Raw genomic sequence first — 24662 nt, forward strand, 5'->3', positions numbered from 1 at the left:
CAAAAATTGATAAAAATATCATCGATAGTTTTTAGACTCACTCTTGCCCCACTCCACCCCAGCTCACGATTATATGGATAGCACTGGACCCACTCAGTGATTTAGAGGGGTAGGTACTACGCTGTGGAAAAAAGGTTCCTTTTACCATAGCAATATTTACTGCAGGTTAGTGATGCTCATGATAAAATAGAAATTTTACATTGCTGCAGACCACTAAATTTTAAAGGAGCTGACTTTGATCCTGGGGAACTGAGTTCGATTCCCACTGCAGCTCCTTGTGACTCTGGGCAAGTCACTTAACCCTCCATTGCCCCTGGTTCCAAATTAATACCTGAATATATGTAAACCGCTTTGAATGTAGTTGCAAAAACCTCAGAAAGGTGATATATCAAGTCCCTTTCCCCCTTTTCCTTATGACATCACAATATCAGAAGTGAGCCAAGTATCGGGCAATCAAGCCATTGTGACATCACTGATGAGGTTGGCTCTTATTGGTGGAATGAGTGGAGGAGTAGCCTAGTGGTTAGTGCAGTGGACTTTGATCCTGGGGAACTGAGTTCAATTCCCACTGCAGCTCCTTGTGACTCTGGGCAAGTCACTTAACCCTCCATTGCCCCTGGTACAAAATAAGTACCTGAATATATGTAAACCGCTTTGAATGTAGTTGCAAAAACCTCGGTAGATCAAGTCCCATTTCCCTTTCCCCTTTTCCCTTATGACATCACAATATCAGAAGTGAGCCAAGTATGGGGCAATCAAGCCATTGTGACATCACTGATGAGGTTGGCTCTTATTGGTGGAATGAGTGGAGGAGTAGCCTATTTGTTAGTGCAGCGGACTTTGATCCTGGGGAACTGAGTTTGATTCCCACTGCAGCTCCTTGTGACTCTGGGCAAGTCACTTAACCCTCCATTGCCCCAGGTACAAAATAAGTACCTGAATATATGTAAACCGCTTTGAATGTAGTTGCAAAAAACCTCAGAAAGGCGGTATATCAAGTCCCATTTCCCTTCCCTTCTAATACTGTTATCTACCCCTTGATCCCCCCATCAGACACATCCCTGACCAGAATACTCCCTCTCCAGTATCACCCACTCATCAGCACCATTACAGAGGTCCCTTCTTCAGATCCTGCCACCAATCCAGCCTCCCTCCAAATCAGGCACCTTATTCCCCCTAGCCCCTATGTGTCATAGGAGACCACCAGCCAGTTGGGTTTTCAGGATATCCCTATTGAATATGAATGAGACAAATTTGCATGCCTGTCACCTCGATTATATGCAAATCTCTCTCATGCATATTGATTAGGGATATTATGAAAACCCAACTGGTTGGAAAACCCACTGCAGTAGAGCAAATGATGGGTTTTGTATCATTTTCTAGCAGGGGAAAAATAAATTCCAGCTGTGAAGAAGGGAAAGAAATCCCCTGTTCTTAACATTTTACCTATTTCTCTGTTTAAGCCTCTATTTTTTCAGTTTTTTTAAGAGCCCAAAGAGGAATAGATGAATACTTGCTGCAACTTAAGAAAATTCTAGAAAGCCGTGGATCCCTCGAGCCTTCATTAGTTGGAAGCTTTGTATGAGAAGTGAAGAGTTGAAGGTCTCTTCGTTCTTCAATTTTATTTATGTTTCTTGCTTGCATTTATTTATGAAATATTTTTTTAAATTATTTATGTCTATATTTGGCTACTGGCATCTAGATTATCACACCATTGAGATAGATGTAAAGAAAAAAAAGAGAGGAATAGCAGTGACAAAACAAAAAACAGAAAGCAGACACTGGAGGTCCAAACAGTTCCTTTATTCGTACAGATCTGACATGGCCACGGTTCGCCAATTAATGCTGCATCAGGGGTAGTAATATAAAACAGCTTAGCCCGGATGGCACAACTGATCAACCAAGGTGGCTTCAGCAGTGATGTTCCTTCACAGAAGTGGAGCAGCAGCTTCAATCCTCTGAAGCCACCTTGGATGATCAGTTGTGCCATCCGGGCTAAGCTGTTTTATATTACTACCCCTGATGCAGCCTTAATTGGCGAAACATGACCACGTCGGGTCTGTATGACTATGGGAACTGTTTGGACCACCAAGAAGAAAAGAGAGGTCTGCCCAAATGGAAACAAAAGAAGCAAAAAAAGCAAATGGGAGGTGTACAGAAAATTGTGTCAGTCAAGTCATATAATAAATCCAATCACACGTCCACAAACAAGCTGAAGTATAACTTTTAACAACAAAATGAATTCAAATGACAATGTGGAGGGGCATTTTTGAAATGACATCTAACTCCAATTTTGGACATTTTGTGAAAAATGTCCAAAAATCCAGTAGTAAACATGGCCATTTTCAAACCACAAAAACATCCAACTTTTTGTTTTGAAAATGGCCATTTGCTAGATGTTTCTGTGCTCTGTGCATTTATCTTTTTGGTCCATTTTTGGAAAAAAAAATCATTCAAGTGAAAAATGCACAAAATCAAGCCACTGGGATGTAGGATGAGCCAGCATTCTTAGTAGACTGGCCACACAGACATCCCAGCAGAGCAGTGGGGTACCTTAGAGGGCGCCAAGGTGGACTTCACATAAAAGGTCCCAGGTACACACCTCGTTAGCCCCTTATATTGTATGGTGAGCCTTTCAAAACCCACCAAAACCCTACTGTACCCAATTGTACACCACTACAATAGCTCTTATGCCTGCAGGTGTCACCTCTATGCATACTGTCCCCCCCCCCCCCCCCCCCCCCCCCCCAATATTCAGCCGGCGGCAGTCAACATTTTTTAAAATGCCGACTGTTGCTGGATAAGTTAGTCCCTGATATTCTGTGCCGGGTCATGTCCGGGAACCAGCACTGAATATTGAGGGCTAAATGTGGGTGGGCAGGCTGCCGGAGCTTAAGCGGGCCCAGCCAATATTCAGCTGAGGCCCACATAAGACAGTTATGCAGGTCCCAGCTGAATATTAGGCTGGTACCCGTATAACTGTGATCCCCCTCCTGGCCCTTCTTCTTCCTTCCCACACTCCCTCCCCCAGCCTATACCACACCACGTTTAGCACCCCCCCCCCCCACAACGTTGCAACCCCAACCCCAGAACTTTCGGAAGGCCTCCCCAGGCCTACCTTTTAATCTCTGGTGGTCCAGAGGGTTGTTGGGGGCTGGAGCACAGCCCCCTAGCTCCTGCTCCTAGTGGCTGTCCTTGCAAAATGGCTGCCACGACCTCCCAAGCAACCTTGCGGTACTACTGCTCCAGTCTAGTATCCAACTCAGGACTGGTTTCTTGGTGTGTTGCAGCCTCCACATTGAGCTGAAGAGACCCAACAAATCCAGGAGTTTCCATGACGAGTCATTCTTACTATAGTGCAAATAATGCAACCACCTGCTTGGGGGGAGGGGGGATTGATGACTGTGCAGTGAATGCACCACATCAACCTAAAAACAACTTTGCCATCTTATTACACGGGTCTGTGGCAATCACAGTATAAAGTTCAGCAGCAAGGCTGACAAAACTGCTCTGCATTGTCAAGGAGGAGAGAATAAGTTACCGTTAACAAGACTTGCTGAGTATTTTCACACGGTGACCTTGCTCTGTAACATCATTTATCCTAAGTCTCTGCAAGGCAATTATTACAATTAAAGCATGCCAAGAGGGAAAAAGGAAAATGTATACTGGCCATGCCTCGCCCAAGACAAAAAGGTGCCCACCCTCAGCATAACTACCAGGATTAATGATGATGGCAATGTAGGTAATTCAGATGATGAAGGAATCCCTGCTGCAATAACAGGCCATGTCGAACGTGTTCATGGACCCACTGCAGGGGAGACAGTCCGCAGAATTTAATGAACTACAATTTGGCAGACCCCTGAAGATAAGGAGATGATATCCTGCTATTTGTATGCTATAAACTCTACTTTTAAATACAGAGAGTTATACATAGAAAGCATGACACAACTGGAATAATTATCAAGGGAAATGCTGCAAGAAGGGAAAGAGTACAAATTTAGGATCCCTAACTGGGAAAATGAAAACAAAGAAATATGCAAGTGATAACATTATAAAACAATTGAGGGCTAATGAACAAAGAGAAACAGAAAAAGACAGAGAACATGAGGTGAATGGCTGATGCAGAAAGAGAAAGGAAGATCTGGAAAGACAGACTAACAAAGTGAAAAGGGACCAGTAGAACGGTGGACGCCGAGAAAGATCTGGAATGGAACAAGGAGAAAACAGGAGATTCCGATAGGAGGATCAGAATGGTTCTAGAACAACCAAGTCAACTGGAAGGGGTACAAGATGAACAAAGGGTGAGAGTAATGTCGGATAGCTCAGAGGGCAAGGTAGGAAAGGTACCAGGAAATGGGGGAGTTGGACATGGATACAAATTCTGCGACCAAACTAATGCAACCATCTGCTGGGGAGGGGGGGGGGGGGGGGTAGAAACTGTGCAGTGGATGCAGCACATCAACCTAAAAACAGCCTGGCTTCTTATTGCACAAGTCTGTGGCAAATCACAGTACAAAGTTCAGTGTTGTCTCAGACTCATTTCGATTCCACTCGCCAGTCAGCGTTTTTCCGGTTAGAACCTCTACCCTTTAGGATTCTTCGCCGTGATCCCTATGGGCTGAACCTTCTAAGAAGCCACACTGAAAATGCATTTATTTAGTCTTGCATTTCTGATCTCATGAAAGAGTGGAGGCAGTAGCGTAGCCAGGTTGAGGACGCAGGGGGAGCGGAGAGCGGGCTGCCGACGGCACGTATTTAAACGTGACAGATCATGTGAAAAATAGGCGCCAGCGCCATCGGAAGTCCTTTTAGGGGAGCAGCTGACCCACCTAACTAAGCCTCTGAGTGGAGAGGCCTCTGGTAGCTCCCGGGCCTGTGCCTGACTGTCGATTCTTCTGTGTCTACACATTGCTGGCAGTATGGTACCCTGTTTCCCCGAAAGTAAGACATCCCCCGAAAATAAGACCTAATAGAGGTTTTTCTGAATTGGTAGATATAAGGCCTCCCCCGAAAGTAAGACCTAGCAAATTTTTTGTTTGAAAGCAGGGCCGCAGAGAGCCGGACAAGGCAGCCCCCGGGCCGCCCCCCCCACCCGAGGTCACCGGTCCCCCCCTCCACCCACCGTCGCTCCCGGAACTAACCTTAAACGCCTCCTTTCACCTTCGCAGCAAGCAGCAGCAGGGCAGACCTCTCCTTCGTTCCGTGCCCCGCCCTCGCGGACGTTACGTCAGGCGAGGGCGGGACACGGAAGGAAGGAGTGGCCTGCCCTGCTGCTGTTTGCTGTGAAGGTGAAAGGAGGCGTTTAAAGTTAGTTCCGGGAGCGACGGAGGGTGGGCGGGCCAACCCCGATCCAACCCCGATGTTTCCCCGAAAAATAAGACAGCCCCTGAAAATAAGACCTAGCGCATTTTGGGGGGCAAAAATTAATATAAGACAGTGTCTTATTTTCGGGGAAACACGGTATGTGGATGGGACTTCGATTGTATATTCTGTCCTATACCAGAATATGTCTTTCCTTTCCAATCTTGATGATTATTTGCTTTACAAAAGGCAATATATAAAGTATCAAATAAACAAACAAACATATTGGAGAGTGAAGAGGTACTGAGGCACCTCCTCAGTACCTCTCTACTCTCATCTCTCCTTACATTCCTCCCCAGGAACTCCGTTCACTGGGTGAATCTCTGTTATCTGCACCCTTCTCCTCCACCGCTAACCCCAGACTCTGTTCCTTTTATCTTGCTGCGCCATATGCCTGGAATAGACTTCCTGAGCCGGTACGTCAAGCTCCATCTCTGTCCGTCTTCAAATCTAAGCTGAAAGCCCACCTTTTTGATGCTGCTTTTAACTCCTAACCCTTATTCACTTATTCTGAACCCTTATTTTATCATCCTGATAGGTACGGCCGGGGAGAGGGATCTTGGGGTGATAGTATCTGAGGATTTGAAGGCGACGAAACAGTGTGACAAGGCGGTGGCTGTATCTAGAAGGTTGTTGGGCTGTATAGAGAGAGGTGTGACCAGCAGAAGAAAGGGAGTGTTGATGCCCCTGTATAAGTCGTTGGTGAGGCCCCACCTGGAGTATTGTGTTCAGTTTTGGAGGCCATATCTTGCTAAGGATGTAAAAAGAATTGAAGCGGTGCAAAGAAAAGCTACGAGAATGGTATGGAATTTGCGTAACAAGACGTATGAGGAGAGACTTGCGGACCTGAACATGTATACTCTGGAGGACAGGAGAAACAGGGGTGATATGATACAGACGTTCAAATATTTGAAAGGTATTAATCTACAAACAAACCTTTTCCGGAGATACGAAGGCAGTAGAACGAGAGGACATGAAATGAGATTGAAGGGGGGCAGACTCAAGAAAAATGTTAGGAAGTATTTCTTCATGGAGAGAGTGGTGGATGCTTGGAATGCCCTCCCGCGGGAGGTGGTGGAGATGAAAACGGTAACGGAATTCAAACATGCGTGGGATAAACATAAAGGAATCCTGTTCAGAAGGAATGGATCCTCAGGAGCTTAACCGAGATTGGATAGCAGAACCAGTAGTGGGAGGCGGGGCTGGAGGTTGGGAGGCGGGGATAGTGCTGGGCAGACTTATACGGTCTGTGACCTGAAGAGCACAGGTACAAATCAAAGTAGGGTATACACAAAAGTAGCACACATGAGTTGTCTTGTTGGGCAGACTGGATGGACCGTGCAGGTCTTTTTCTGCCGTCATCTACTATGTTATATGTTACTATGTTAATATTCCCTTACCTCTTATTTGTCCTGTTTGTCTGCCCTAATTAGATTGTAAGCTCTGCCAAGCAGGGACTGTCTCTTCATGTTCAAGAGTACAGCACTGCGTACGTCTAGTAGCGCTTTAGAAATGATAAGTAGTAGTAGTAGTATTGACCTGATATTGAATCGGAAGTGATCAGCATTTTGAGTGCCGCTGGCGTTATCCCCAGAAAATCAACATCAGGCCACGTCCAGGCTTCAGCATTCAATTTCCGGGTATGCGGGGTCAGAAAAAAAACAAAGTGGTTAAGTGGGATATTCAGCATTTAACTGGCTAAGGGGCACAGCATAAAGGTAGGACTGAGTTTCCTGTGGTCCTGTTTATGCGGTTACTTTGGCTGAACCAAATGCTGACTTCAAATAGCCAGTTTCAGCTTGGGCGCTAACAGACATTTTCAGCAGAACCATCTGGCAATGAATATGCCTGGTTAGTCCTGGACAGGCAAACTAGAAGGCCAGGAACCTCTCCTGGCTGTTTAAGTCATTTAAAATATCTGGCCCGATCTGTATTTACACACTAAAATGACACAGAATGTACAAGCAATGGGGCAGGGCACGAGGACGTCATGGGCAGGGCTGACATTTGAACATATGCCTGTGCGTTTTCAGCAGTCACAGACTCAGTGTAAGTGTGCAGTTTATCCTAGTATCCTACAAGAAAATTCTGCGGAGATGTACTTGAAGGCACTATCAGGATTTTAAGAAAAGTAAAGCTGGAGGTTTGGCTCCCGAAGAAGCACATTGTGAAACGGAGGTGCTCTGTTGAGCAAACCAGATAAGCAAGAGACGGGCTGCTTTGAAAGAGATGAGTGCTCTTCAAGAAGTGAATTGAAAATTACCAACTTGATGTTAGCAATAACATGCAATCAACTAATACAGACAAAAAAAATTTTCAAAAATAATTAGAGGAGGTTTTTCTGACCTATGAGGACGTTCGAATGGCTGTTCAGGTTGTAATAATATAGACAACAAGCCGAGCATCTGAGGTCTTTTCCTCTCGCTACATTAATCGGCTTCAATTACAATGAACAACAAGTATAATTTATTATTCTTGCTTTTATTGATAATTTATCAAATTTATATTCCACCTATTCAATGTATCTAAGCGGGTTACAACTTACACTCATAAAAATTAATACATAATTCAAGACTAAAACACACCAGACAACAAAACAAAAACATACAGTGTGAGGTCTTACACACATTGGACGCTGTTATACGATTGCTTCCTTAAGGCTGGTCACACCCCCAACAGGTCTGGCACAGGCACTGCAGTTCCCATGCACTATTACACAGGAACTGCAAAACTTCCGTATAGCACCCTAAAGATGTTTAGCTCTTGACCTCGTTCCACTCCTTTATTATATGGAGAGTACAGGGCCAGTTAGAGGGATTTTCAGCCCAATGCTATTTTTGTTACATTTGTACCCCGTGCTTTCCCACTCATGGGAGGCTCAATGTGGCTTACATGGGGCAATGGAGGGTTAAGTGACTTGCCCAGAGTCACAAGGAGCTGCCTGTGCCTGAAGTGGGAATCGAACTCAGTTCCTCAGGACCAAAGTCCACCACCCTAACCACTAGGCCACTCCTCCACTGTTGCTACTATTTGAGATTCTACATGGAATGTTGCTATTCCACTAGCAACATTCCATGTAGAAGTCGGCCCTTGCAGATCACCAATGTGGCCGCGCAGGCTTCTGCTTCTGTAAGTCTGACGTCCTGCACGTCAGACTCACAGAAACAAAAGCCTGCGCAGCCTTCTACATGGAATGTTGCTAGTGGAATAGCAACATTCCATGTAGAATCTCAAATAGTAGCAACATTCCATGTAGAATCTCCAATAGTATCTATTTTATTTTTGTTACATTTGTACCCTGCGCTTTCCCACTCATGACAGGCTCAATGCGGCTTACATGGGGCAATGGAGGGTTAAGTGACTTGCCCAGAGTCACAAGGAGCCGCCTGTGCCTGAAGTGGGAATCGAACTCAGTTCCTCAGGACCAAAGTCCACCACCCTAACCACTAGGCCACTCCTCCCTATCACTGTAATTCCCATTTTCTGTAATGCACTGGACAACAAGGACACCCCTAAAATTATAGTTATGTTACACCAGCCACAGACCTGGCATAACGAGGCAGGAACATGTGTAACTTACATGTGGAATTTACAGAATGCTGTATGTGGGAGGCCTGCTCAAACCCCACCCATACTCCACCCATATCCTGCACATACCCCACCCATATTCCACTCATATCCTGCACATACCTTACCCATACTCCACCTATATCCCGCCCATATTCCACTCATATCCTGCCCATACTCCACCCATATCCTGCACATACCCCACCCATATTCCACTCATATCCTGCACATACCCCGCCCATACTCCACCTATATCCCGCTCATATTCCACTCATATCCTGCACATACCCCACCCATACTCTACCTATATCCCGCCCATATTCCACTCATATCCTGCCCATACTCCACCCATATCCTGCCCATACTCCACCCATATCCTGCACATACCCCACCCATATTCCACTCATATCCTGCACATACCCCGCCCATACTCCACCTATATCCCGCCCATATTCCACTCATATCCTGCCCATACTCCACCCATATCCTGCACATACCCCACCCATATCCTGCACATACCCCACCCATATTCCACTCATATCCTGCACATACCCCACCCATACTCCACCTATATCCCGCCCATATTCCACTCATATCCTGCCCATACTCCACCCATATCCTGCACATACCCCACCCATATTCCACTCATATCCTGCACATACCCCGCCCATATTCTACCTATATCCCGCCCATATTCCACTCATATCCTGCCCATACTCCGCCCATATTCCACTCATATCCCGCCCATGCAGACACCCCTTAAATCTATGCACTATTTGCTTATGTGTACAGCTACAGAATAGTGCTTAGTGCCCTGCTGGAACTTATGTGCATATGTGCTGGCTCCCAGCTCTAGACCTGCTCTTTATGCAGCTTAATTCAAATTAATATTTCTTAACCCCAAAGTCACTAGGAGTTTCCGTGAGAAAAAAGTGGGACCTGAACCCTGGCAACCCCTGCTTCTAAACGTGCTATTCTAACCCCTCGTCCTCTGACGTGAATCTTCTGAACTGTAGGATTGCTCATTACTTCCAGCACGATCATAATCTCGTCAGCCTATCCTTTATTTCACTCTCTTCTACTCTTATCCATCTCTTCAGTCTCTGCCTTCAGGTTTTTGGAATAATGAAAGTTGCCATTCCCTTTCTTCATAATCTTGTGACCCTTTGATCTTGTTTTTGCTGTTTCGGGATCACAGTCGTCATAAGCACTGCAGCAGCCTAAACTCCTTTGATCTGGAATTGTGGCAGAGAAGCTTTTCGTAACTTCAAACAATTCTCTCTTGAATCCTGAAAATGCAGTAGGAAATTTGTCCAGAAATTCTTCATGCGACTCAACTAAAACACCAGACGACTACCTGATGAAAGGGAAATGTCTGCTATTAACAGGGGCCTTTAACTAAAGCGCATTAGCCAATTATAAAGGGAGCTCAAAACCCAAATTTGGACGTGATCCTGAGATGCGCACAACTAAATCGGGTAGTGAGCCAATTAACCACGCTAACAATTACTGATGTTAATTGCCACTAAATTGGCTTTGCGCACAGACCTTGCTACATGGTATTCTATAAAACTGTGCGCCCAATTTCCATGGTGCACAACTCAAAAGGGGCGTGGCCTCGGGAGGGGCATGAGCGGGTCAGGGGCATTTGCACGCAATGTTATAGAATACTAGGAATTATAACTGGTTTCAGCAGGTGTAAGCAGTGGCGTAGCTACGTGGGGCCACGGGGGCCTGGGCCCCCATAGATTTGGCCCTGGACTCCCCTGCCGATGACCCTCTTGACCCCCCCTCCTGCTGCTAATCCGCCATCACCTACCTTTGCTGGCGGGGGACCCCAACCCCCACAAGCCGAGGTCCTCTTCTTCCGGCGCAAAGCTTCGTTCTGTTTCTGAGTCTGACGTCCTGCACGTGGTGGGGGTTGGGGTCCCCCGCCAGCAAAGGTAGGCGATGGAGGCGGTGGGGGAGGGTTGGCGGCGGGAGGGGGGGCTAAAATGTGCCCCCTCACCTCGGGCTCTGGACCCCCCTCCCGCCAAAGTCTGGCTATGCCCCTGGGTGTAAGTGCCGCTGCCCAAATTTGGATACAAATTTACTGAACCCTGGTCCTTAATCTGCAAATTACTGCATGGTAATTGTTTCTACATTGGGTTAGCAATTAGTGTGTACAAGTTAGCTTAAGTGCATTTTGATTTCGGGGGCGATTAAGTAATTCAATTAAATCCAACTACAGTTAGAGCACAGTATTGTGTTCAGTTTTGGAGGCCGTATCTTGCTGTAAAAAGACTTCAAGCGGTGCAAAGAAAAGCTACAAAATCGTATGGGATTTGCATTACATGCCGTACGAGGAGAGACTTACTGACCTGAACATGTATACCCTAGAAGAAAGGAAAAACAGGGGTGATATAATACAAATGTTATATTTGAAAGGTATTAATCCGCAAACATAATTGGAATGCCCTCTTGCTGGAGGTGGTGGAGATGGGAAAAACACAAAGGAATCCTGCTCAGAAGGAATGGATCCACAGAAGCTTAGTGGAGATTGGGTGGCAACACCGGTAATTGGGAAGCAAAGCTAGTGCTTGGCAGACTTCTACAGCCCCCAGTTTTCTCTCTCTACTTCCCACTACTCCACCCTTCTCTCTGTTTTCCTGTAATCTCTCTACCCTCTGCAATTGTCTCTCCCTAACTCCCAATAAGACCTATCTTCAAGTTCTTCTCCCTGGCTCATACCCTCCTCTTATCCCTGGCTCATACCCTCCTCTTATCCCTCCCCCCCCCCCCCCCAAGAACATACCCTCACCTCTTCTCCTTGCTCCAGCACCTCATCCATATTGCATAGCCCCTCCAACATGCTCCAGCTCCATAAGACCATGATACATTACCCAGCTTGTTCCTCAACTCCCCACCCCCATGACAACTCCCTCCTACCCCATATTGCTTTAGCCCCCTCCAATCACATGACAAGATGGGGAGGCAAGCAACTACGTATCAGGCTGGGTCCTCCTCTGGCATTTTGGGATAAACTGCTCTTTTGAACCAGCATGGAAAAAGGAGGTGAATGGATTTTCCCCACAGTTGACTTTGATTGACAGCTGAATCGAGATATATCTAAGAAACCCCTCAAATATAATCAGAGATCCTTTACAAAAAAAAAAAAAAAAGTCCCTTTCTGTAAAAGGGTCTCTTTGCTTATTTTTGAGGTTTTTCCAGATTCAGCTGTTAATCAAAGTCAACACCAGGAAAATGCTGATTGGAAAAGGCTAGATCAACGTCTATACTGAACTTTGGCTGTTTGGAAACATTTTTCTTGGATTTAAGGTAACAAATAGCTTTTTTAAACTTGTGTTTTACTTAATCTATGAGTTTAGTTTGGCTACAATGATAGCGAGAGGTATTATGGCTTTGTGCATGCCTTCTCCTTATAGTTTAGCCTGTGTATTTGTATGGTGTGAGGACTGGAGGAAGTTACTTCCGTAGTATGGATTTTTATAACAGCTATAATTGTACACAACCATTCAACAAGCTAAGATATGTTTATTTCACAGCCTGGTTCCAGTGTATCTACTATTGGAAGTGGTGATCAGCTTGCTGATATGATCAACTTATTACTACTACTACTACTACTATTTAGCATTTCTATAGCGCTACAAGGCGAACGCAGCGCTGCACAAACATAGAAGAAAGACAGTCCCTGCTCAAAGAGCTTACAATCTAATAGACAAAAAAGTAAATAAAGTAAGCAAATCAAATCAATTAATGTGTAGAGGAAAGAGGAGAGGAGGGTAGGTGGAGGCAAGTGGATACAAGTGGTTACAAGTCAAAACCAATGTTAAAGAGGTGGGCTTTCAATCTAGATTTAAAGATGGTCAAGGATAGGGCAAGACGTAGGGGCTCAGGAGGTCTATTCCAGGCATAGGGCACAGCAAGACAGAAGGAGCGAAGTCTGGAGTTGGCAGTAGCGGAGAAGGGAACAGATAAGGATTTATCCAAGGAACGGAGTGCACGGGAAGGGGTGTAGGGAAGGACGAGTGTGGAGAGATACTGGGGAGCAGCAGAGTGAGTACATTTATAGGTTAGTAGAAGAAGTTTGAACAGGATGCGAAAACAGATAGGGAGCCAGTGAAGGGTCTTGAGGAGAGGGGTAGCATGAGTAAAGCGACCCTGGCGGAAGATGAGACGGGCAGCAGAGTTTTGAACCGACTGGAGAGGGGAGAGGTGACTAAGTGGGAGGCCAGCAAGAAGCAGATTGCAGTAGTCTAAACGAGAGGTGACAAGGGTGTGGATGAGGGTTTTGGTAGAGTGCTCGGAAAGAAAGGGGCGGATTTTACGGATGTTGTAAAGAAAGAAACGACAAGTCTTGGCAATCTGCTGGATATGAGCAGAGAAGGAGAGAGAAGAGTCAAATACTGATGTAGCAGTATTTCACCTTATCGGCCATGCTGTACCTTGGTGTCAAGAAATGGGCGTAGTGCTTGACCTTCCCACCTGCTAAACCTATTTGCTTAAAACAGGGCTTTTTTTCTCTTTTATTTTTGCAGGTTCCCATGCTAATTTTTCCATTAAGCATGTGGGACTTGCAAAAAATAATGTGGAAGTACTTACCTGCTCCTATTTAGGAGGAACTAAGTGCTCCTCTGATAAGTCTGCGTAATCCACCGAGCATGCGCTAATGTGCATTCACTAGCTAGAAAACACTTCCATGCCCCCTCCTAAAAATAAATAGCATGTGCTATGGGGAAAACTACTGTAAAACACTTAACACATTTTCCCACAAATCCGATACATTGCGCCTTAATTTCCATGCGGAAATCGAAAAGTATTCTACAACAATGCGAGTAACTCAACTGGTTAACCAGCTAATCAGAGCTGTTAATTAGACGTTAACAAGCAATTAGCAGCACTAACTGGCATTAAGATTTACACGTGCAACTTGCTAAGTGTATTCTGTAACACGATGATGTGTGCAAATTCCAAGTTGCATTGTTGAAAAGGGGCGTGGTCATGGGCGGTTCAAAAATCTATGCATGTTATTATAGAATGTTCTGCGCCTAATTACATGACCATCTACAATTCAGGCGAACTTTGAAGACCTATCTGTTTTGTAAGGCCTACCCTGCTGTTTCTGATTAGCAGCCTCAACACTGCACTGATTTAAAAGACAAGGTTATTTCTTACTAGTATAAAAGGCCCGTTTCGGTAGGCAATGAAACGGGCGCTAGCAAGGTAATCCCCCCCCCCCCCGCAGCGTCCTTCCTGTCTCCCCTGCCCCCCCTGCAGCCACCAATCTGGTCTCAGGACCCCCTCCCCACCAACCCTCCTCGGCCCCTGCAGCCACGCATGTGCAGCGGCCCTCCTCTCCCCCCTGCTCCCCCTGCAGCCACCCATGTCCAGCGACTCTCCTCTCCCCCTGCCCCCCCCCCCCGCAGCCACCCATGTCCACCAACCCTCCTCTCCCCCTGCAGCTACCCATGTCCAGTGACCCTCCTCTCCCTTGCCCCCCTGCAGCCACCCATGTCCAACAACCCTCCTCTCCTTTCCCCTTGCCCCCCCGTAGCCACCCATGTCCAGCGACCCATCTATCTCCCCTGCAGCCACCCATGTCCAGTGACCCTCCTCTCCTCCTGCCCCTCTGCAGCGTCCCTTCTGTCTCCCCTGCAGCCACCCATCTGGTCTCAGGACCCCCTCCCCACTTCCCTCTTCCCTGCCCCCCCCACAGCCATCCACGTCCAGCGACCCTCCTCTCCCCCTGCAGCCACCCATATCCAGCGACCCTCCCCTCCCCCTGCCCCCCTCCAGCCACTCATGTCCAGCGACCCTCCCCTCCCCCCTCGGCGCATCACCCAAACCCCTACCCCCCCAGCGTATCACCCAAGCCCCTACACCCCCTCTGGCACATCAACCCCCTCGCCACCCGCAGCCGCCAATACTAACGCTGTCCGGCCGCTGCTGCGTCTCCTGTTGAGCAGCAGCGGCCGGTACAAAAAGAAAAAAGCCAAAAAAAGATTTTAAACCTGAAACACGGCTCCGTAGACAGCCATCTGGCATTGGCTGTCATCTCTGCAGCCGCTCCTCCTCTCCCCTCTGACGTCGCTGCGCTCCTCCGGGGTCTTCCTGCAGGGGCAGTGACGTGGAGGGGAGAGGAGGAGCGGCTGCAGTGACGACAGCCAATGCCAGATGGCTGTCTATGGAGCAGCGTTTCAGGTTAAAAATCTTTTTTTGGCTTTTTTCTTTTTGTACCGGCCGCTGCTGCTCCACAGGAGAAGCAGCAGCGGCCGGACAGCATTAGCATTGGTGGCTGCGGGTGGCGAGAGAGTTGATGTGCCCAAGGGGGGGGGGTAGGGGCTTTGGTGATGCGCCAGGGGGAGGGTCTTGGGTGATGCGTTGAGGGGGGTAGGGACATGGGTGCTACGCCGGGGCGGAGGGGCTTGGGTGTTGCGCCGAGGGGGGGGGGGGCACTGACAGCTGATTGGTAGGCAGGGGGAGGAGTAGGGAAACACGCTCCTCCCCCTGCCTGGCTCGTGGTTTTGCAAGGCAGGGGCTTGGGTGTTGCGCCGAGGGAGGGGCACTGACAGCTGTTTCCCAGGCAGGGGGAGGAGTAGGGAAACACCCCTTGCCTTGGAATCAGCTGTCAGTGACATCACTGACGTCAGTGCATTCTAAACTGCCAGCAGACCACCTCCAAGGGAGCCATGGTACCAGGCACATTAGAACGTTGGAGGTGAGAATTATTATATAGGATATCTTTGCCATTTAATGTCCCCATTTACCCCTACCTTCCCTTACCCTGATTCTATTTGTATTTTTTAATATCGACCGTATTGGAGCTCCCAACTACGGTGACTTGTAAGCCACATTGAGCCTGCTAACGTGTGGGAAAATGGGGGATACAAATGCTGCAAATAAATAAATAAATAAATTTAGGCATCAGAGCTTAGGCAAGGTAAAATATGGTCTAAATGGACATGACCAAATTTGGTCATGTGTAGAGGCACTCGGTGTATTCTATATACCATGCGGAAATTTAAGCCAATTCTATAAAATTTAGGCGTACTTTAAAGAATACGCCCAGGCATATTTTTAATTACCATGTGCATTTTTCAGGCACCATATACAGAATCTAACCCATTGCGATAGGCCTTTTTCTCCATGTTAAGTGCGTGTCGGCGCTTAACAAGGTTTAGTAAAAGGGACCCTTTGTAACTGAAATATCTATTCTTAAGCCTATACATGTGGTTCCCAAACTTGGTCCTGGGGGCTTCCCAGCTAGTCAGGTTTAATGAATATTCATGAGAGACATTTGCATGAAGTAGAGGCAGTGCATGCAAATCTCTCATATGAATATTCATTGTGGATATCCTGAAAACCCGACTGGCTGGGGAGCCCCTGGGACCAAGTTTAGGAACCACTGACCTCCAGGTATTATTTTGCAAGCCTTGTGTTATCTTTTTCAGGGTAAGCTGTTACGAAGTTTTCATTTTTTATCCTTTTGACACCTAATATTCCTTCTGCTGATACCCTTCTTTCCCCCCCCCCCCCCCTTGATGGTCATCTGCTGTCATCAGCTGTCTCGCTAAAGCATTAACATCTTGTTTGGCTTAAGTCCCCTAAGACAGGCTATATGCCGAACCGTGTTGGGCAATTGATTCAGCCATGGATGTTACTGTACGTTACTTAAATGCTTTCAATACACCGTACCCACTGCTGCTGCTCTGTGCCTGCACAGGAAGTGTCACCCTGCTCCCCACAAAGTTGGTGGCAGCAGGATGAAGTCCTGATCAAGGTCCATTGACCCCAAGATCCTATCTCCGATAGCAGATCCCCCAAACGTTTATTTGTTTCTCTTAGCTCATTTCAGGGATGAGAAATGGCTTTCCTACGTCTACTTGGTTTGCAAGTTTTTATGGACTTTTCCTCCGATAGCTTGTCCAAATATCTTTTAATCACATCCTCCAGCAACAGATTTCACTGCTAATTATATGCTGCATAGGAGAAAAAAAAACTCTCTATGATTTGTTTTCAATCTGCTGGTCAATAGTTTCATGGCGTGACCTCTTGTTTTTGTGTTGTTTGAAAGATTAAACAACTGCTCCCCGGTGAACCATTCCACCCCATTCCCAATTCCTTTCTTTCTCATATATTTTCCTTATTTATTTATTTATTTATATATTTGTTGCATTTGTATCCCACCTTATCCCACCTCTTTGCAGGCTCAAAGTGGCTTACAATACATCATGAGTAGTGGAAAAGTGTTAGTAATATAAACATTTTGTATTGCATGATCTCGGTTAGTATGATGGTAAAAATCAAAGTAGTAGGTATACAAGCAGATTTGAAGAAACAGTTCTGAGATTAAGTAGGCGAGTTGTGTAGTGTATGTTCACTTGGGTTGGTCTTTTTGGTATGCTCTTTCAAAGAGATGGGTCTTCAGTAGTATGCGGAAGTTCGTTCTTTCGTAGGTCGATTTCAAGTTGCGCGGCAGTGCGTTCCATAACTGTGTGCTCAAGTAGGTGAAGTTTGACGCGTGCAATAGTTTGTATTTACAACTGGGGAAGTGCAGATCGAGGAATGTGCGGGATGATCTTCTGGCATTCCTAGGTGGTAAGTCTATTAGGTCAGACATGTAAGCTGGTGCGTCTCCATGGATAATTTTGTGAACTAGTGAACATATTTTGAACGTGTGTTGTAAACTGCTTTGATTATGTTATTGAAAGCCCACATAAACAGAAACCTAACTATTTTATAACCTTCTATCCTGTCCATTTCTCAGTCATCTCTTTCTTCAAACCGATAAACATTAACCTGTTTAGTTGCTCTTCATAAGGGAGGTGTCCGATCCCTTTATCATTTCTGTCAGTCCTCTATTATTTTAGTTGCGGGTGCCCAGAACTGTGTACCGTGCTCAGGGTATTAGGACTTACACAGAGGCATAATGACAGCATTGTCCTCCATTCCTTTTCAATGATCCCGACATTCTGTTTTAATTGCCTGCATTTTATAACATTGTCGTAAACTGCTTTGTTGCCTGCAGGGACAGGCAGTAGATAAGACTGAGGAATAAATAAATTGCTATTTGCTTTTCTTAGGAAGCTTCCCTGTCAGACTGTGTGCAGCCTGAGGTGCAGCATTCACGGTCCCTTGAGAAACGCTGAGTGTCCACACATGTGCATCTGATAGAGAACAAAGGTGCTAATTTTGCTTCTGCTGTCACAGCAGTTTAGGACATGTGGGCTGAAATCTCATGACAGCCAGAGTAGCACAAGAGTTCCTATACCATGCATCTCAAACTTAAGCCAAATCACATGGGGCTGGAATCAAAGGCACCGGAAAGATCCCTGCTGAAATCGCATTCTATAAAGTGTGCTCCGCGCCAAGCATAACACTTACTGTCGATTCTCATGACCAACTTTGGGCGCCCAGACTTACACCATGTGAAACCTGTTGAGAACACAACCCCGAAATTCTATAACATCCTGACTAAATTACGGGAATGCCCCTCCCATGACCATGCCACCTTTTGGCCTGCACACAAGACAATTTTGGAGCAGGTGGAAGCTTGCAAAAATCCACATAATTGCCAATAATTGATGTTAATTGGCTCATTAAGTAATTACTTTGTGCTCACATCTCAGGATCATGCCCAAAATTTGGCACACAAATTTCGGCAACCTTTATAGGATCCACGGGATGGTGTAGACTGAAGAGGAGTTGCTTGCTCAGCAGTGGTGGACAAGGGTGCAGTTTCTAGGTGCTGTGGTAATCTAGCACCCAGGATTTGTCCAACCTTGACGTACAGAAGAACTTTCACTCTCTAGTAATCATCTATGGGAATCACCTATTGTCAGTGGTTCCCAAACCTGTCCTAAGCTGCTCCCAGCCAGTTAAGTTTTAAGGATTTCCACAATGAATATGCATGTAATAGAGTTGAATGTTTTATCTTCACTGAATGTACATTTCACGCAGGTTTACTGTAGATATCTCCAGTGCTTTTTTTGTGCCGGTACGCAACGGTACGGCGTACCGGCACCTTTTTTTTTTTGCTCCCCCCGCCCCGTGACGGACGCAGTGCCAGCCCCCATTTCCGGCCGTTGCTGCTTCTGTTGAGCAGCAGCGGCCGCTAGACAAAGAAAAAGATTAAAAAAATACTTCAAACCTGGCTGAAACGCGGCACCCCGGCACTGTAGACAGCCATTAGGCATTGGCTGTTGCCCCGCAGCCGCTCCTCCTCTTGCCTCTACGTCACTGCGCTCCTCCGGGGTCTTCATCCAGGGGCAGTGACGTAAAGGCAAGAGGAGGAGCGGCTGCGGGGCAACAGCCAATGCCTAATGGCTGTCTACAGTGCCGGGGTGCCGCGTTTCAGCCAGGTTTCAAATTTTTTTTTTAATCTTCTTTTTCTTTGTGTAGCGGCCGCTGCTGCTCAACAGGAGAAGCAGCAGCGGCCGGAAATAGGGGCTGGTGCCGCGTGCGTCGCGACTTCGCGCCGTTCGCGGGAAACTTGGCAGGGAGAGGGAAACCAACAGAGGGAAGGATTGGGGAGAGAGAGAAAGAGGGAAACCAACAGAGGGAAGGATTTTGGAGAGAGAGAAAGAGGGAAAACAACAGAGGGAAGGATTGGGGAGAGAGAGAGAGAAAGAGGGAAAACAACAAAGGGAAGGATTGGAGAGAGAGAGAGGGGGGGGGGGGGAAACAGATGGAAGGATGGGGGAAGAGAGGGAAAACAGATGGAAGGATTGGGGAGAGAGAGAAAGAGGGAAACCAACAGAGGAAGGATTGGGGAGAGAGAGAAAGAGGGAAACCAACAGAGGGAAGGATTGGGGAGAGAGAGAGAGGGAAAACAACAGAGGGAAGGATTGGGGAGAGAGAGAGGGAAACCAACAGAGGGAAGGATTGGGGAGAGAGAGAAAGAGGGAAACCAACAGAGGGAAGGATTGGGAAGAGAGAGAAAGAGGGAAACCAACAGAGGGAAGGATTGGGGAGAGAGAGGGAAAACAGATGGAAGGATTGGGGAGAGAGGAAAAAACAGATGGAAGGATTGGGGAGAGAGGGGAAAAACAGATGGAAGGATTGGGGAGAGAGGGGAAAAACAGATGGAAGGATTGGGGAGAGAGGGGGAAAACAGATGGAAGGATGGGGAGAGAGAAAGAGGGAAAACAACAGAGGGAAGGATTGGGGAGAGAGGGGAAAACAGATGGAAGGATGGGGAGAGAGTGGGGAAAACAGATGGAAGGATGGGGAGAGAGGGAAAAACAGATGGAAGGATTGGGGAGAGGGGAAAAACAGATGGAAGGATGGGGAGAGAGAGGGAAAAACACAGATGGAAGGATTGGGGAGAGAGAGAAAGAGGGAAAACAACAGAGGGAAGGATTGGGGAGAGAGAGGGAAAAACAGATGGAAGGATGGGGAGAGAGGGAAAAACAGATGGAAGGATTGGGGAGAGAGGGGAAAAACAGATGGAAGGATTGGGGAGAGAGGGGAAAACAGATGGAAGGATGGGGGGAGAGGGAAAAACAGAAGGAAGGATTGGGGAGAGGGGAAAAACAGATGGAAGGATGGGGAGAGAGGGAAAAACACAGATGGAAGGATTGGGGAGAGAGAGAAAGAGGGAAAACAACAGAGGGAAGGATTGGGGAGAGAGGGGAAAAACAGATGGAAGGATTGGAGAGAGAGAGAAAGAGGGAAAACAACAGAGGGAAGGATTGGGGAGAGAGAGAAAGAGGGAAAACAACAGAGGGAAGGATTGGGGAGAGAGGGGAAAACAGATGGAAGGATGGGGAGAGAGAGGGAAAAACAGATGGAAGGATTGGGGAGAGGGGAAAAACAGATGGAAGGATGGGGGGAGAGAGAGGGAAAAACAGATGGAAGGATTGGGGAGAGGGGAAAAAACAGATGGAAGGATGGGGAGAGAGAGGGAAAAACACAGATGGAAGGATTGGGGAGAGAGGGAAAAACAGATGGAAAGATGGGGAAAGAGAGAGGGAAAACAGATGGAAGGATGGGGAGAGAGAGGGGGAAAAACAGATGGAAGGATGGGGAGAGAGAGAGAGGGAAAAACAGATGGATGGGGAGAGAGAGAGGGAAAACGGAAGGATAGGGAGAGAAAGAGGGAAGACGCTGGATGGAAGAATGCAGAAAGAAATAGGGGAGACACTGGAAGGATGGGGAGAGAAAGCAGAGCTGCTGGATGGAAAAGGGGAATAGAGAAAGACGAGAATAAGAGGAAGGGGCATGGGGAGAACAAGGGTGAGGAAAAGATGAAAAGCCACGGGTAGATGAAGGAAATTAAAGAATGGATAGTAAGAATGAATTAAATCTGGACAGAGAGAGAGCCTGAAAAATATTGAAGAAAGCAAAGGAAATGGAGACAAAAAATGACAAATGGCAAAGAAGAGTTAAGCGAAAACAAAGGAAAGGAGAATCACAGACTGGGACCAATATGGAAAGAAAAACAGTCACCAGACAACAAAGGTAGAAAAAAATCATTTTATTTTCATTTTAGTGTTTGTAATATGTCCAATTTGAGAATTTACATTGGCTGTCTTATTTTGCACTGGGTATACTACTTACTACTACTTAGCAAATCACGTTATTTTTTTCTCCTATAGTACTGTAATATTTTCAATGACGTCTGTTTATATGCGCCATGGCTGGTATAGGGGGTGTGGTTAATGTGGGTGTGGCTATCATAGGGGTGGAGCCATATGTGGTGACCCCGCCCATAATGAGTACCGGCACCTTTTTTTCTACAAAAAAAGCACTGGATATCTCAAATATCAAATTGCTGGTGATCCCCCAGGACAGGTTTGGGAAAGACTGATCTGAGTGACTTGTCAACCTAGACACCACAGAAACATAGAACACGATGGCAGACAACGAAAATATGGCCCATCCAGTCTTTCCATTCACACCTTCTGTTCAGCTTTAGAATCCCTTTCTCTCTTTCAGAAATCCTATAAGAATTTTTATCCCATGAACCATGCATGGGAATCTTTGTCCTAGGGATCACCTATGGGAATTGAATGGCTTGAGGATGACCTAAGGAATCTATTTCCCAAGACTTATAAAAGGAGAATCTATGTGTTCCATGAACCATGTCTACAACAAATTCATTATTTCTCAGCATTATAGTCATCTGAGATTTAACATCCAGTGCTTTCATGTTGTAAATAATTTGACACAGCTCTACAAAAAGTACAGGGATTGTCAGGTATCCTAGGGTGTAACTCTGTCATCTATCCCTTGATATTTAGCAATCCCTCCAAATTACCTTGATAAGAGACAAATCACCTACCTGACCCGGTGACATAAACTCTTGATTGTTGTCATTCATTCCCATATACATGTTCTCCCCATCAAACTGCAAGAGGAAAGAAAAATTCTGTTTATTACAACGAATGTAATGAAATGTACTGCAAGAAAGGCAATATCTACTGGTAGAAAGGACAGTTAATGGAACAAGCTTCACTGTGCATGTGATTATTTCAGATGCTCTTGGTAAGCTTATGGTAATCATTCTTAATCAGAATAAAATGCAAGGAATTCCAACATTAGCCACAGTGATTTCCAGCTCTCTATTCCCTGTACTTGGAGTTAAAATACGGAACTCTCTACGTACTGCCATCAGAACAGATAACAGCTACCTTAGCTTCAGGAAGAGGCTAAAAAACCTCTCTCTTCCCAAAGACTGCTTCATAACAAATCATTGACTTCTACCTCCCAGTATCATCCATTATCCTTTCCTATAATGTTTTTGGTCTCATGCATGACACTAATGGTCTCTAATTGTTCTCATACCTCACACTAACATTATCAGCTTTTGTCTCACCTAGAATGTAAGCTGCACTGAACCCTGGAGAGGGGATATTAGCGGTATACAAGAATTGATTTGATTAATATCAAGGAAGCCCTGATGAAGGTTGCATTGATTTTATGAATTCTGTATGTACTTTTTTTGCAAGTCCTGCATGCTAATGTTAAAATTACCATGGAATCTGCAAAATAAATAAATAACCCCTTTTAAAATACTGGCGCCTCACATATAGGCTTAGGGTGTGGGAAGTCCCGCGTTAAAACGTGCTAAGTTCATATTTTAGTGTGTTTTAGTAAAAGGGCCCCTTATTTCAACACTGGGTCACACTGGAAAAAAAAAAAGGATAGTAAATGGGCCGGGACAAAAATTTTCAATATATTGTCGTCTGAAAGCAAAAGTGTCATATATGCAATTTTTGCATGAGGTGAGACTGACATCCAAAAAGATTGCAGTCTCTTACTAAAATATATGCCTAACTGTTGTTACTTCTGAAAGGCTGTATGTGAAGTAGAAAATTAAAGTCTGATGCAGTGTTTATTGGTGATTTATAACAACCACATTAAACTTCACTTCCCATTTTCTCTGTTTTGCATCAAGTTCATATATGGTACTTTTGCTTTTAAGGAATAATATTTCCGTATGAAATTATATAAACTTTAATTTTACTTTATAAATGCTTTGATGTTCCCATGCATACCTCCTACCCACCCTGTTAGACTATCAATGAAATGCTTGGATGCTTTACTTATATATACTGTCATCTACCACATTTGCTTATTTCCGATCTGACGAAGAAGGGCGACCTTCGAAAGCTAATCAAGAAATGTATTAAGTTATGTCCAATAAAAAAGGTATCATCTTATTTTCTTTTTCCATGTTTTATTTTGTTTGATTTCTATTGATTAACTTTATAAAACGAAAGCCATTTTCTAAAGTTCTCCTGTGTCCAAACTTTTTTGGTTTGTTTGTTACTTAGGGGGAAAGGTTTCTTTGGAGTCCTTTTACTAAGCTGCATTAAGCATTAACACACATTTATCACACCAAAAATACCCTACGCGGGATGCGCTACGGTGTTCTGCATTAGGTTTGGCCTTTGCACGCACTAACCATGCAGTGATTATTTTTTTATAATTATTTTTTGAGGGGGTGGAGAGTGGACACAATTAATGTGGGAGCCCCTGCCGCCTCCTGAATAGGTGATGGTAATAATTTACAACCGCTGCGGGCTAATGATTACCACCCTTTGTTAACGAAAATAATAGAAAAAAGACTCAAGTGAGGAGCAGAGCACAAGGAATCCTTTGTGATCAAAGCTGGGAAGTGAGGAGGGGAACGGAGAAGGAGGAAGGAAGGCACAGAGGGAGAAAAGGATAAGAGGTACCAGGAAGCAGAAAAAGAAGAGAGGGTCACAGACAGAGAAACGGGATGATCCCTTCGCACCCCACTCACCTCTCTGATCCCCTCACGACCCCTTTTGTCATGGCTGTATTTGCTTCCTCATTCAGTCTTATCACGTTTTTCTCTCTTTTGTGCCTCAATATATTTTACTAGCTGTCACACATGCAAATTCCTCAGAAGCAAATATAATATTTAAAAAATAAGCTTAGAGCCTTTCAGTCGTATTACTAATACAGCAGATCTAAAGGCTTTTTTCGTAATAGGATGTCTGTGCCAAAGGAGGGGACAGGAACATGGAATATTGCTTGGATTCTTCTAGCCATTGGTATGACGAGACAAAGGGAAGAGTGATGGGAGAGTCTGAAAAAATATCCCCCAGGCTGGTATTTTTCTACTATCTGCCCCTACCCCAGCACCTTGTCCAAAGGAAGTATTTCCACAATGGGGGTGCAGATTTACCCCACCAATCTGTGTGGTCTCATCTGGCCATACGTGTGTGTGTATTTGCCGATATGCTGACTCAGCCATCTAT

General features: G+C 45.7%; 1 protein-coding gene across 7 annotated transcripts in view; it reads right to left on the minus strand.

Annotated features, from left to right (window-relative positions):
* TOX2 (TOX high mobility group box family member 2) overlaps positions 1-24662 on the minus strand; it is a 314937-nt gene that overhangs the window by 170202 nt on the left and 120073 nt on the right. For all 7 annotated transcript variants that reach the window (XM_030212722.1, XM_030212723.1, XM_030212719.1 and 4 more), the window contains exon 2: positions 22214-22279. In XM_030212722.1, coding sequence (XP_030068582.1) covers positions 22214-22279 — 66 coding nt within the window. The remainder of the gene's footprint in view (positions 1-22213; positions 22280-24662) is intronic.

The sequence above is a fragment of the Microcaecilia unicolor genome, chromosome 8 (assembly GCF_901765095.1).
Source record: "Microcaecilia unicolor chromosome 8, aMicUni1.1, whole genome shotgun sequence".
Classification (NCBI taxonomy): Eukaryota; Metazoa; Chordata; class Amphibia; order Gymnophiona; family Siphonopidae; genus Microcaecilia; species Microcaecilia unicolor.